The 15,843-nt window shown below is 32.7% G+C and overlaps 1 protein-coding gene and 1 long non-coding RNA gene across 13 annotated transcripts in view; one reads left to right on the forward strand and one right to left on the reverse strand.

Annotated features, from left to right (window-relative positions):
- Positions 1–10,007: 10,007 nt before the first annotated feature.
- LOC109620335 (uncharacterized) lies at positions 10,008–12,157 on the reverse strand. The gene is made up of 2 exons (XR_002201025.3): positions 11,988–12,157; positions 10,008–11,324 (listed from the first exon to the last, which is right to left on the reverse strand). It is a non-coding gene; the product is annotated as an uncharacterized lncRNA (long non-coding RNA).
- Positions 12,158–14,875: 2,718 nt separating this feature from the next.
- Positions 14,876–15,843, forward strand: part of LOC105341112 (calcium/calmodulin-dependent protein kinase type II delta chain) — a 44,634-nt gene continuing 43,666 nt past the window's right edge. For all 12 annotated transcript variants that reach the window (XM_066067599.1, XM_066067600.1, XM_066067601.1 and 9 more), the window contains exon 1: positions 14,876–15,036. In XM_066067599.1, the coding sequence (XP_065923671.1) occupies positions 14,978–15,036 (59 nt within the window). In that variant the 5' untranslated portion in view covers positions 14,876–14,977. The remainder of the gene's footprint in view (positions 15,037–15,843) is intronic.

Consider the following 15,843-nt stretch of genomic DNA (forward strand, 5'->3'; position numbering starts at 1 on the left):
TACTTTTGTATTCTGTTTTAATATGAAATATTTTATAGATTTATAACCTGTCTACATTCTTTGCAGACAGACTCCTTAATCCACATGAAGTTTACCTGTTTTAGGCGTTGGTAAGATCTTGAACACAAAATGATGGTCTGGATCATCGCCACGGGTCCTACCATAATCGGCGACATTGTAAGAAATTCACAATTGGTATGGAAGAGAGGCAACTCTCATATAATCATGAGTTTTCTGTATTTGTTTTCTTACATATTTCAATTTAAAACTTAAAATGTCATTCTTAATATGCTACAGTAAAGTACATACGTTCAATAAGTCGGCTACATACAATAAGATTTCCTGTTCATCTGAATTTAAAGTTTTTTTTACAGTTATAAACAACACAGAAAAAAGACGAAAAAATGAAGAACATTTACAAAACTGAAAACAATCTGAACGTTATTATCCAATTTTTAAAAATACGTTATTCAACTTTCCTGACTTTTCTACCATGAATAAGATCATCCACACTAAAAGATTTTTTGTTGCTTTTTATTTTTTGTACAGTGTATGCTTTTTTTCATTTGACTCTTTCTGCAAATAATTGTTTGTGACTTTGTGTAGGATTACATGTATGTGTAATGTATGACGTACATTTACACGTTATAGGTAAGAATTATATTTTAAGTACAAAATATGATCTGACTCTGTAAATAAATTTCATCACTGATTTATAATAAAGTCAATTTATTTTCACGCCTACCTAAGGCAATTTTTCTAAACATTCAGACGTAAAGATATTTCTCACAACATCTCCCGTGAGAAAATAATTTGCCAACGAAGATTTTTTGTTTCAAAATGGATAAATAAAGAGCACTAATATCTTGAAAAAATATTGATGATTCGTGTAGGATTTTCTTGAAACAGTGATAAATTTTATTTTCTGTAGGATCAAAGTGTATTCTATAGACACTTTATTTCCAAGGAAAAATGAAAATTTCATTTTATTTTATACGAACTAAATAAAAAATCACAGAAATTTGAGCATGCTTATTTCATTCTTGTAATAATTAAACATGTCCTAAAGTGTATCTTATATCGGATTTAATTTTTCTTATGATTATTTTGATGAAAATTAATGCCTCGCCTGCCAGAAAATATGCAAACAAAAAAATAATAATAATTTCTGTAATATAATGCTTTGAGCTAATGGGAAAATAGAATTAGATATTTGAAATATTAAAAAGACTAGTACATTGTTTTCTTTAAAATCGTATTTGGACACATTACACGAGAAGCAGCGAGTGCATTATACCAGGCGTTTCAGAAATTGGTTGTATGTGTGATTCGTAATCCCAGGTAAAGGGTCTATGACGGCCAGATATTAGCATACATATTTAGTCTTGAAGAACATGAAAAGAAACCAACAACAACAGCCTCAACACGTTTTATTATTGTAAAGTAAATTAAGGTTTACAGTACTGTATTCAAGTGTACGTTTCATCCCTTACCAATTGTCATCAATATATTTGCATGTACCCCTTTTTTGAATCTCTTATCATGTTGCTATGTAGGAATACCCAAAAAGAGCCAACACTGTACTAGTTCAATACTGTATAAGCCCTCGAACAATTAAAAGCTACAATTATCAGATTGACTCTTTACAACACAACTCAGGTTTAACATGTACATGCATTATTGTTTAATTTATGGCGATAATAATTAAACAGATCGGGCACATACTCATTTGTTAAAGGGATCAAGACATCTGCTATTAAATAAAAATATAATGAAGCTAGTATGTAGTGCCAATCCAATTAGTTAACTTTACATAGACTATTGGTAGAACACTCACTTTGGTTGGTAATTAGAGATCGTAGATAGCGTCTGTTGCTTAACATACATGTAACATGAATGAATGGGGTTCTGTATAAGGCCCTTTAGACAACACACTCAAAATTGCATTAGTGAATTAGTAAAATAACGTTAGTTTTCGTGATACGAACAGAATGAATTTCAAAGTTATTGGTGTTTTTTTATACCTTTCTAATTTTTAAAAAAGATCGGCTTTATATTTTATGAACGAATCTTCAAAGTTTAACTACATGAGTTTTATCTAAGATAAGTACTGAAAAACTTTAATCTTCTTGGAGAATCGTTCAGTTACCCATAATCTATCTTCTTTGTCCACACACAGTCCGTGTGGATAAGACAGGTTGTCTGCTTTAGTCAGAATATAACAAATAAAGTGACCATCTTCGTCAAGTAAATGTATTACACGATTGGTGAAGTCTGCAACCAGAATATGACCAATACTGTCACAGCAAATGTCACGTGGGGTAAATTTAGACACATCACCCGTTGATATGTTACCGTCGTACACAAAACGGATGTCTAAGTCTTTGTCAATCACCATAATATTCCTCATATTTTCGTCTGTGATACATATGTCATAGTTGATGTTTTCATACACTGAAGTAGGACCACTCAAATAAACATGTGTGTACTCTCGTAACAAATTCCCGAAATGATCAAACCACACAACCTTTGCCTGTACGTTGTGACAGTCCTGGAGACAAACGATGATTTCACCACTTCGTGTTCCACAGATACCGTTTGGTTTACCTTCCGTTGTCGCGAATTCTTCTATTTTTCGATCAGACTTGATCCTCCTTACACGTTTGCAGCGATAGTCCGTATACAATATGGTCCCATCTTCCAGTACTGTCAGCCCTGTTGGCATATCTATCCCACTCACTGTTTGAATAGTTTCCAAACACTCGCCTTTTTCGTTTAGTACGTATAATTCAAGCCCTGTTCCGCTTTGAAGAATTTTATTTGAATGGAAATATCGAACGTATAAGGTGTATTTTGATTGAGAATCTATTTCAAATAATGGTTTTGGTTTGGACAGCAATTCTCTGTCTTTTGATGTTCTCCTGTCAATCACCGATGGCTTGATAATACCAAATTGGGCGTTTATTTCCTTAGTACTTGGCATGCCTTTGAGAAATCTCGGTGCCCTGAAGTTTATTTTTCCAGATAAAATATTTTTGTCAGAAGAAACTTCTTCATCTCTTTGATAAAGTACTTCTGCATCTTTGTTACCGTCGATCTTTGCATCTCGACTATTCAGTTCATTATCGTACTTCTCCAAAATATCCGCGTCTCGAAGTTCCATTTCATCAACAGAATTCAAAGCTTCTTGTAACACATCGATAACAATGTTATGTAGAATCTCCGCTTGCTTGTTTGCTTGACGTCTTATAACTTCGTAGCAATTATGAGCTCTGGATCCAACAACTGCAGCTTTTGGGTAAAAATAAGGACCTTTTCCTTGATTATCGGCTCTAGAGGATGCATTTTCGTTCAGTTCAAAAATATCTCCTATTGTATGTTTGTTGTGCTGTTGCTTTGTGCACTTCAGACAAATAGGAACGTTGCAGTCCAAACAACAGTATGTATGGGCAGCGGAAAGGGCAAAAAATACATTTTTACAAAATCAACGATAAACTAAATTCAGCAATCCAAAATAATATTATCAATGACCATAAATGCAAAACCAACAGTCTTCTTTGCAAAATAAATGTACATAAAAATCATCCAAAGATATCTAAATACAAATCAAACACAAAAAGTAAAACCAACAGACATAAATGTAAAACGAACATACATCAACATGAAACAAGCGGACGCACAAATAAACGCCAGGTGGCGTTTTTTGGGAAGCAATATACGTCATCGATTATTGGAATCCGGGATGGTTCGCACCTATTTTGTTTCGCCCTGAGATGTTTCGCACCTGCCTGGGAGCGAAACATCTCACTGTATTTAGATATTTTTCTCGTATTATCATTCCTCTGAAATTAATTATTACCTATACAAGAATTGAAATATGTTTTTAAAAAAACACTATTGAAACAGTGCTTGTCTTTATGCATGCATCGCCAAGAGAGCGTTCTTGCTTGATTAGGATTTTTATTTACTAATTTTATTAAGCCATGTCGTTTTATATGGTTCAGAACAAGAGGTGTGAACTGTGTAGTAATAACATTTATAGCCTGTTATTCACTTGAGAATTACCTGTATTTTTATAATGAAAAATTTGGGAATGTTAATTACAAATGTAAAATATTATATTGTTAGCATAGCTCTGTTTATGGGATCATTTAATTACATAAACTATCAGCTTGAACTTTACATTACCCACCCCCCTCCCCTGTATCCATTATTTAAACTACGCCTATTACCAGTCTTATTCTTATGGCAAAAGTCAAACTCGTTAAAAAAATTATTTCTATCCGACTTCTTTTTATTCTATAAATTGTTTATTTACCGGATGGCAGTAAATACAAAATTTACAAAGATGTCAAGTTGTAAATTTTGCATTACTTCCACCCGGTAAAATTAAAGTGATACGAAATGCAACAAATGACTGACAAATTTTACGTGAATAGAGGCGTGAAAATTTGGTTTGCTATAATTATCTATATAGATGTGCCTTAGCCTGACGGAAACGGAAAGTCATAAAATAAACATTTTGTATAAATTGTTATCATCAAAATATGCATTAATTAATGCATACAATGTTTTCTATAACGAAGTTTGATTTATTTTCCTACAGTCTTATGTATTGCCTGTACAAGTAGTTTGAAGAAAATTTAAGGCATGGCAGTATTCACGTCGCACTGGCGTCGGAAGCAAATTGAAAAGGGGGGGGGGGCTAGACTGATCCTCAGAAATATTGAGAGATAAAAACCTAATTCCCAAAATCATAAAAATCCTAATCCGTGGGGGAGGGGGGGGGGGATGAGGGTGGGGGGAGTAAACCTATACTTCCAAAAGAAAAAATCTAACCTAGTACATTAAAAATTATTTCCCCCCAAATCATGAAAATCTTAATCCGTGGTGGGGGGTGGGGGGAGGGGGGTGGGGGCTAGTATGCCTAAGACTCTAACTTCTCAATCTTTCAAGGTACATTAAGGAACAATTATATTTCCTGCGAGAAAAAGTGTGTGGGGGGGGGGGGGGGGGGGAGGCTGAACCGTCTATTCTGCTATGTGCCTAATGGTTAGGTCTAACTTTGCAAAAAGCCCCCCCCCCCCCCCCCGGTTCCGAAGCCTATGTGTCGATAAGCTTGAAGTATTCTGATACATGCACTTAATTTTAATTCACAATGTACATATATGTCTTGTAGCATTTAAAAATTTTTTTTTTCCAGATACATGTATTTGTATATCATCATGTTTATGGGTAACAAATAAATGACTTTTTTTATATATAAGACTGTACAATAATTGATTATACATATGTTTTCATCCGAATAGGAAATTTGGAACAAATGTACGAGTATAAACAGGTCATTAAAATATTATTTATAATTTTAAATAAATCATAATAAATAAATGGGAATGGAAATAATATTTAACCCCACGTTTGCTATAAGAATAAGACTGATAAAAATCGTAGTTAAATAGTGGATGCAGTTGGGTAATGTAAAGTTCAACCAGATACCGGTAATTTATGTAATTAAATGGTCCCCAAAATAGATCTTTGCTAACTATATATACATGTACATTTCTAATTACATCAACACTCCATTACATTACATAACAATACAGTCAGATGGTTTGCTCCGATGCAGGTGCGAAACATTGAGGTGGGAAACATCTCTGGGTGAAACAGAATAGGTGCGAACCATCCCGGATTCCAATAATCGATGACGTATATTGCTTCCCAAAAAACGCCACCTGGCGTTTATTTGTGCGTCCGCTTGTTTCATGTTGATGTATGTTCGTTTTACATTTATGTCTGTTGGTTTTACTTTTTGTGTTTGATTTGTATTTAGATATCTTTGGATGATTTTTATGTACATTTATTTTGCAAAGAAGACTGTTTGTTTTGCATTTATGGTCATTGATAATATTATTTTAGATTGCTGAATTTAGTTTATCGTTGATTTTGTAAAAATGTATTTTTTGCCCTTTCCGCTGCCCATAAGTATGCACATAAATAGGGTCTATGTTTATCACATTCAACGAAAGGTCTAACTGGTATTATTCCAGGCTGGTTCATCTTGCAACGTTCACAACATCCGCATCCTTGATTTGGTGAAGGTCGTTTTTCCTCTTTGTTTTCTTCTCCCTCTTTCTTTCCATTTTTGAAAGATAAAGTCGTCATAAACTGTTATAAAATAAGATATATACTGAATTAGGAAAAGGCTAATCGTAAAAATATGAATATACATTAACTGTTATTTTGCCCCCCACATGTTAAAAAATGTACTATTACAAATACACATGACATGAAAACAGAAATTGGATTTATAACTGCGATAATATCCTTAAAAAAACCTTTCCAAAATTGATATTTTATTTTTGTTTTCTTTTGAAACAAAATAGTGAATTCTCACGTTATTTTAGAAACAAATGATGTAAATTTTGTGTTTCATGGTAATCATACACCAGAATCAATTATACAAAAAGGTGATTTTGGGGTGGGGTGGGCTTCAAGTATTTGATTTTCATAAAGAATGTTATTTCCCATTGTACGAAATTTCGCTTAGTAAAATTGAACTTATTTGAGTGGAGTTGTATATTTTTTATTTGTTTCTTAGTATCGGGGGTTTTGTTTCTTGAATGTCTTCAACATCTGTTTAGTTATGATAAGTTTGCAACGAAATGGACTTAGTGTATATCTCAATGGACTTATGGTCAATCTTCTTCAAACCTATCTAGATTATAACGATTATCCTGATGCTTATTGCTATTACTCAAACCGGCTACGCTGTAAATGTACATGTAAATAAAAGAAAATATTTAGAAAAATCTCTGTTCGTCTTCCACGTATACCGTGAATCCAAACCGGTCTATGGAACTAAAACCTGTCCCCCTCCGTTCGTCCGTGAGTCTGTCTGTGATTCATGTAATCTAACAAGGTTGTATTATCATTATCTTGTTTTAGATGATTTGAAAACAAACGACTATTTGATTCAGCAATAATTTTGTAATGTTATTGCCCTTGGACGGCCTCATTCAAACCAGTTGAATCTTGTTTTCCCTTTAGAGACATTTTGCTTTGATATTAAGTATTAGTTTTTCAAATTTCTGGGCTTTCCTCATTGGTAATGTGCCTGCCAGGTGTATACACTTTAAAACATTGATTTGATACATGTATTTCCTTATGGATTCATTTTGTTAGCTATCTCGTAATTATTTATGTTCGCCATAATAACATCAAACGACAAAATTTGATAAAATAATAATAGTACATAGTGATGATATGATAATAAAGTGTTTTCTCTTGAAGTCATGTGATACTCTCTTTGTATTGCAATGACATGACGTTCATTTAACTTTTTTGGGTTATTCACTTTTATTTATCTATTCATTTAATTTGAGCGAGCAGATTCAGTCGGGTGAGGGGGGAATGGTGTTTTGCATGAATTTTCGAGCTAAATATAATGACTTAACAAGATACACCTTTCGCGTAATTTAGCTGTGGGCCAGCGAAGAATCAAACCTTGGGAAAAAAGAAGAAACATCTCTAAAGTAGACTTTATGGGTAAGGGGGAATTATAGTCTACAATACCGTAAAATAAAACGGGTAATGTGTAGATAGAAAATATTGAAAACAGGCGAAAAGGGATAGCATTAGCTGGAAAGGAGATGCGATAGACCGAGTGTCCAAACATTTCCGCAGCCCAAATTTCAAATATCTGAAAGGAGGTTATAGCAAAGTATCTGGCATATCCAGTTTACAAAATCTTATACAATATCACGTTTGATTTTACTAAAGGAAAGGTAAATAAACGTACAAACATAGTGTGCATGTTTTATATTGACCAGGAAAGTACCAGCCCAAAAATTCGAAACAAAAGAGACAGTGGGAAGTTTTCACAAATCGAAACTAGGTTTTTCATTCTTTTCATTCATTTGCCAAGTTACTTTAAATTTACATAGTTCTTACCTGTTTAAGGCGTTCAAATGATCTTGAACACAAAATGATGGTCTGAATCATAGCAACGGGTCCTACAATAAAAGTCGACATTGTATTAAAATTTTAACCCCAACACTGCTTAAAAAGAACGGTAACTCTAATATTATCATTATTTCGGTTTTAATTGTGGTTATTTTATCCCCTATTGGTGGTTTGTTATCTGTTAAACGACTGCTCCTATAGTATCATTTGTTTTTAGTTTTCTTTAATCAAAATCGTCTGCTTATATTTCTAAAAAATGCATATTTTCTCCAAAAAAAAAAATTCTTTCTATAATTTTAAGCCTGTACGAACATTCAACTATATATTTATTTAACATTATTACATATAAATATCTGACAAAGCATGAAATGTCACGATTTTCAGATGAGTCTTCAAATATGATTTTTTTAGATTCCGTATCAAGAAATGAATTCACAAATCTGGCACGTGGCATCGTTATTTAAAAATGGGGTAGGGGAAGGGTCAGACTTATCCAAAAAAACTTGACACGCCAAAAAAACCCTTCAGTTTCACTGTTCATTTTTTTATTTTACTTCAATATTTCACTTGGTCTAAAAAAAATTGTTGGTGCCAACTTCTTCGTTATTCGTTCACTTTTTTACAATTTACATTTTTATATGTAAATTTAAGAAAAATCTTAACAATAGATCTAGATCTATAGTGCCTTACATACAAAATTAATTTGCAATTTATGGGCGCACACAAACTTGCGGTATGGGTTTGAAAGACTTGGTCTCATTTCTTAATACCCTATATAATATTTGATACCCCCCTCTCAAAAATATTCTCAGGCGTTTTACTACAAATATCGTCCTTTACCTGCCTCTGATATTCTTGTAAACACCCTCAACAGTCCCTTAGAGGAAAGTAGTACGGCTTGATTACGTGTTTCTGTATGTAAACTTAACATACTTTCCTTTCTGAAGTCGGCGAAGTTGTCTAAGAAAAAATCTGAGGCAAGTAAAGTGATGACATCAGAAGTAAAATGTCAAGGGATTATATTAATAAGTTATGCACGTGTGTTAAGAAATTTGGTAAATCAGTTCGAAACTTGAGTAAATTTTTTGTGTGTCGTAATTTTTTTCTGGTATGTGATGAAGAACTGTACGTAGCTCTACTAAATATATATGACATTTCAACACGAATAGTCTCGCAGAGCTACAGTTCTGCAGCTACTCGTTATCATACACTTGGATTGTAGGATAGAGAAGATATTGACTAGTCCCGCAGTAAAATGATATATTTTTATATTTTTTTAAAAATCTTGAACGTAAACTCAACAGTACCTCGATATGAAATGATGGTGCAAATAATCCCAACAAGCTTGCTTACCGCTTTCCGGTACTCTCAGTACTTTGTCTCAGAGCATTCGCACAAGTTGAAGCTGTCGACTTGTATATGCTTTCCAAAAATTGGAATAAGTAGGTCTTTGTTTTAGACGTTAACATGATTATTCCCTGTCCCCTTTGGAAGTCCAATCAGAATGTTACTGTCGTTTTTTCTTTATAAAATACCTGCTTTATACCAACATATATACATCTAATTAATGTACTTGCAGGATTTGAGAAATGGGTACATTTTTTTCATGTTTTAACTATTATATGGACTATTGATAAATTTAACAACCCAGTGACCAAGTTTGACTACCAGCCTCTACGACATAGACTTTGGATTTATATAGAAGAGAGAGAGAGAGAGAGAGAGAGAGAGAGAGAGAGAGAGAGAGAGAGAAAGAGATGGTTTGCAAGGAACTTGGCACTTACATTTTAATTTGTTTTCAAGTACCTCCCCCGCATGCACGGGTGATGCATTAAATGTTTTCATTTTTAAAAGTAATCCGACACTTATTTGTATGCCATGCGAGTAGAAAATTATTCATTCCTGATCATCCAGTCTCAACCTTTTTATTTTTAATTTTTACTTTCATCGATTACGCTTCTTTAGGCATTGCATACCATCGTTGATCTTTTTAAAAAAATATTATTATTAATCTTGCGAAAATCTTTAAACAACAAAGGTTTAACTTACAAACACACAAACAAATTCACGTTTAATTTTGATTCAATGATAACTTTCACAAAGTTTTCCATTTGCAATAAACTGTTTATGTTGTCATTATATCATTTCATCTTGGCTTGTTCTTGCAACAACAGCAAAACAGAAATAAAAAACAAGCAATGGATTATATATACATATATAGACCGGGGAATATCAGATCTTGCTTCAATTGCTGATCCGAGTCTGAGAAAGAGATATGTCATCGAATGCTAATTTCTACGGATGTCCAGTTATGCTCCCTTGATAATTCTTTACATTTTAGTATAAATAAAGGTCATCTAGGGTTTTAATTTACTGTTTTACAGTCAGAAGCAAGATAAATCATTAAGATTTCTCTCTATAATATGGGAACAAGGAATTAAGAACGATCGATTTATTGCGTCACAAGAGGAATACATTTCAGACATAACAAAGTTCTAAATACTTTAAGACTTTGATAAAACCACTAAACACTTCTCCAACCCAAATATAACCATTATCATCTATGGAAAGGCTCGATGGAGAAGATAATTGTCCCAGAATTCCTTGTCCGGAAGTGTCTAACACGCGCTGCAATGCACCGCTATCGTTTACAACGTGAATTATATTGTTGATGTCGTCTGCCACAATAATATGTGACAATTTGTTACAACATATTCCTTGGGGTCCGAAAGCCTTGAATCTTCCGCCGTAATAGTTGAATCGAAATCGCCCATCATTTGTTGTGACAACTACTTTATTTTGATCTGAAACACATATGTCTCCAGAAATGTTTTGCGTAAGATAAGATGGTTTTCTAAACAGACGCCGACCATTCTGTTTGATTTCTATTTCTTGCTTTTTATACCCGTCGCCCCCGTATCTGTCTACTTTGGCTTTTTGTCCTTTGCAAACAGAAACTAAGATATCCCCATTTCTACACCAGTGCATCCCACGGGGTACAAAATCGCCGGTACTGCAAAACTGTTCGATGTCCTTACCGATTACTTTATATAAAGCTTTATCTGATGGTGAGCAAAACATGAGTTCTCCCTTTTTGGAAATGGACATTCCACCTATCCCATGTTGATCCGGGCTTTTAATCGATCGCCTTTCTTTTCCCCTATTGTTCAGCAGCCTCAGCCTTGATCCGTTGCCGCTGGTCCAGACCGTTTCCGAATCAAGACAACACACATGCTGGACTGCCGAAAGACCGGAATTGATTATGTTTATGACAAGGGGTTCAACAAGGCGCTGTTCTTTCTCCTCCTCCTTTATTCTATGAACCTGCACATCGGCAAACATTGCAGACGATCTCTCTGAATCTAAAAATATTAGAAATCTCAACATTTAATTCTTGATTTATGGATTATATGATAGTGTAGACTTCCTATTTGTAGATTGATTGATCGGTTGATTAACCTTATAACGGAGCTATAAATTTTGTTCTTTTATCCAATGTTAAGTTAATAATTATGATCGAATATATTCTCTCTCTCTCTCTCTCTCTCTCTCTCTCTCTCTCTCTCTCTCTCTCTCTCTCTCTCTCTCTCTCTCTCTCAGTGAAGCAAGACAGATTGCGTGTCACAGGTACATTCTCTCTGTTTGAAACGTAATGCATGTACATTTAAACAAAGAATTTTAAAATAATAGCCATTCATTGAAAGCGGTTTTTTTTCAAGCACATATTATCTAGTTCAACATCAAATAACTTGTATTGTCTTCCATGCTTTTTAAAAACGATTTTAACTATAACATTGTCAATAAGCCAATCTATGACTAATAAAAAAAAAAAATATACGACATGCATGTATATCTATTGAACAGTTAAGAAAAATACATAGGCCTATTGGGAGTTGGTTACATCCTAACCACTACGTAGGTACATTCATTTGAATGTTCATCTTCATGTTTGATTCTTTCGAGTTTCGAATCCTTATTAATTGATTAGGAATTCATTAAAAAAATATATTATAAATAAAACTCACCTATACCTTTGACAGTTAAACAGTTTAAAGTTTATTCATTTTCACTTCATCGACGGCGCCATGTTTGTTATGGACTGTATCTATGTTGTGGTTATTGATTTTTTTTTTCACTTTTACTTGGTATTTAAAGTTAAAACAGGCTCCATCGAGAATTGTTGTGCTGTCTTCTCTCTGAAAGGAGTTATGAGTTTTTATTGAAGTGTTTAAATTCGTATTTTATCGCCGCCGTGCTTTTGTGTTATGTAAATTTAAAGCGATTATCAAAGCGAAATTGGTTGTTCAGCATGAAAGATCTCTCTCTCTCTCTCTCTCTCTCTCTCTCTCTCTCTCTCTCGTCGTTTTTAAAGAAAGTTAATAAGATTTAAACTCCAAATCCCACTTGTAGTTTAGCATTTATACAGCTGTTATAAAGGTATAAAGTGTATATCTGACCCCTATCCCTATCATATTTTTATTTCATATTAGTTTCAAATCATAAAAGCACATTTTAACGTTCGTGTATAAAAATTAAAAGTTACATTAATAGGACAACTAATAAAATTGCATCGTTTATATTCATTTAGTACAGTAATTTAAAATTAAAAGAGAAACAGGAGTGCAATTTGACAAAATACCGTGCTCTCTGAGAATTATTGAAAGATAAATATTTACACAACATATGTATATAATAGAATTTTTAAAACATGTTTGAAATATTTTAAGAACATCTTGATAGACGTTGGAAATTGAAACTATACATTGTGAAATTTTTTTTACAAGCAATGAAATCGTGTCTGATACTCGGTCTAATACAGGGAAATTGTATTTGTTTCTACGTGTATGACCTTGTTGAATATGAACATCATTTTTTCCTAGAATGTGCTGCATAAAAAATATCAGGTTTTACTTACTGTGGATATTAATTTTCAGACCCAAGTGTTTTATCATATATAATGAATGTAACGTACATGTACTAGTATTTTTTCAAATATAATAAATATAACAATTGTTTTATTGTTTTCGCGCGAATAAAACGCTAAAGGGTTTAAACTTCAATTCAGATATTCAACATTTTGTTATCCCAAGTTTTTCTTAGTGTGGATATTAATTTTCAGACCCAAGTGTTTTATCATACATAATGAATGTAAAGTTATAGTATTTTATTCAAATATATATATAATAAATATAAGAATTGCATTATTGTTTTCGCGCGAATAAAACGCTAAAGGGTGTAAACTTCAATTCAAATATTCAACATTTTGTTTTATACTTTTAAGTTTACGGATTAATTGATGCATGCAAAAAATATTAGGCATAAAATATGTACTTCTCTAAATAAACAATTACTAATGAAAATATTTACCAAAAGAAAGTTTCTTGAAAAATAAAATTAACGGATACTTCAATAAAAACATGTCACTTTAAGTCTGGAATAGTGGTCAATCATGCCTGTATAAGAAAACGAACAAATATTGAAATCTTACCCCCCCCCCCCCCCCGCAACCCCCACACTTTCGAACCCCCCCCCCCCCCCCCCCCCAGCATTAAGACTTTTTTTAATATGCTCGTAATAAACAGCATGAGCATGAAGAAAAAAATATTTGTTTTGGGATTAACATCTAATTATCATATTAGATTATATTGAAAATACATGCATACATAAGCTACTTTAAAAACTTAAGACACGTGTACATGTATGTATATCTTTATCATATAGTGTGCGTAACATTAGACAGTTGAAAAAAAATGAAATGAATGAAATATTCTAAAATAGCCTACATGTAATTCCTCTCTCTCTCTTTTTTTTTTTTTTGTTTGTTAAAGATGAAGGTTTTTTATTAAATTCTTTTCAAAAAATCTAGTTTAAAGACAAACTATGTCGTATTTTTCAGCTTATTCAGTACCAGTATCATATAATATTTACAGGAGATAAATGTACGTATAATTATTGACGGTTAAGTCATTGCTTATAACAGGAAAGGAATTTAAAACACTTGATCAGATTTCATCAAAATAAAAAAAAATGTCCCAGAATTTTTAAAGGTTCGTGAGATATGTGGGTGTTGACAACGTGTAAAAATGTAATGACCTAGAAAGTGTACTCTGCGCAAAACTAGACGCGCCCTTTCTCATGAAAGATTAACGTGTTAACTTGCGCAATCCCCATTGTATATTTTCACGTTTGAAAGAATTGCGAAATGCCGTTTACGTAATGTGTCACAGTGTTACTACAACCCCCCCCTGCCCCCCCCCCCCCCAAAAAAACCCCACAAACATACCCGTTGAATCTTATACGCAGTTAGAATATGGTGCATGTTTGTGAAACTGTTAGAAATCATGAAAATGATTCACTTTAGAGAAGCAATAAAACTTTTGTAGAACTTTTAATTTATTCTTTATACAGTTCAAGCAAAACACTAAGATTTGCAAATATGATTAAAATACATTTCTTGTGTATAAAATCATTTTTTTAAATTGTTTTATTATATTCTTCATAACAATATAAATTGCATAAGAAGAATGAAAAAAAATATTCAAAAAATAAATAGATAAATAACATAAAACCGAAAAAATAGAATCGGTATAATAGATAGATAGATAGATAGATAGATAGATAGATAGATAGATAGATAGATAGATAGATAGATAGATAGATAGATAGATAGATAGATAGATAGATAGATAGATAGATAGATAGATAGATAGATAGATAGATAGATAGATAGATCAAAAATGTACTGAAAATTATTTTATATCTAATATCCGGACTTATATAGTCTTGCCTGATTTTTATCCTTATTTTTTTTATCTTGTGTATTTTTATGGTTATTTATTTATTTATAGATATTTATTCTTACAGTTCTATCATTTCCCTATTTCACTATATATGACGTATGTCCGATACCGTTTGCGTCGAAAGGTTCTGTCTTCGACTTTACGGTTATTAGACGCACCAGCTCCGGTGCGAGATTACACGAGATTTTACGCGGTAGTGTATTTTCAGATTCAATATGGCTACAACTGCAGCCAAATTTAACGATATATACGATCTCAAAGAGGAATTGGGGAAGTAAGTAAAAATTTTTTGTGATTGTATAAGTTCTGCATGTGTTAGAAATATTCTCTATATTGGAATTCCTTAATTATGATGAATTGCACATAAGGGTTTGATTGGTATTTCACTGTGATGCTATGATACAGAGGAAAAAAATCAATATTTTCTCGATCTGTGACGAGAGTACAAATTAATTGATTGTGTGCGTTTCATGTATTTGAAAATTATCACAATGATGGTTTTGATCCATTGTGACAGTGTTCATAGGTCAACTGGATCCAGTTGTATGAAATTCTTTCGAAGGAAACACCCTTTCAGTATGTAAACTAACGTTATAGTTAATTTCGGTATGGGTGTAAATTGAATTATTGATGGCAAAATAAACTGTCAATGTATCCTATGGATTTATTGACGTCTGAGAGGACTGACACCAATAACATGTGATAGCAGAAGACAGATGGATAGAATAGAGGAAGACAGTTTTTTTTTATTGAATGTGTGTGTGTGTGCTGTGCATCAGGTTAACACAAATTGATATTCACCAACAGATATCTAAACTTTTCTCAGGGGTATGCTTAGACAGATGCAGTTGTAAAACTAGATGTTATATTCCAAGAAATGTCGATATTTATGAAAGTCTGATAATATACAGAAGCCTTCATTTTTTCTTCTTACAAATCAAGATATAGTTTTCTACACAAACTGATCCAAGCTCGTTTCCCCTTACAAAGTGCAAGGATTGACTTTTAGAAAAGAAATTAAAAAGAAAATTTTTTTTTTTCCAATTTTAATTTACCTAACTTTAAAATATTTGATACTTTA

Source organism: Magallana gigas, chromosome 7 (assembly GCF_963853765.1).
Source record: "Magallana gigas chromosome 7, xbMagGiga1.1, whole genome shotgun sequence".
NCBI classification, from domain to species: Eukaryota; Metazoa; Mollusca; class Bivalvia; order Ostreida; family Ostreidae; genus Magallana; species Magallana gigas.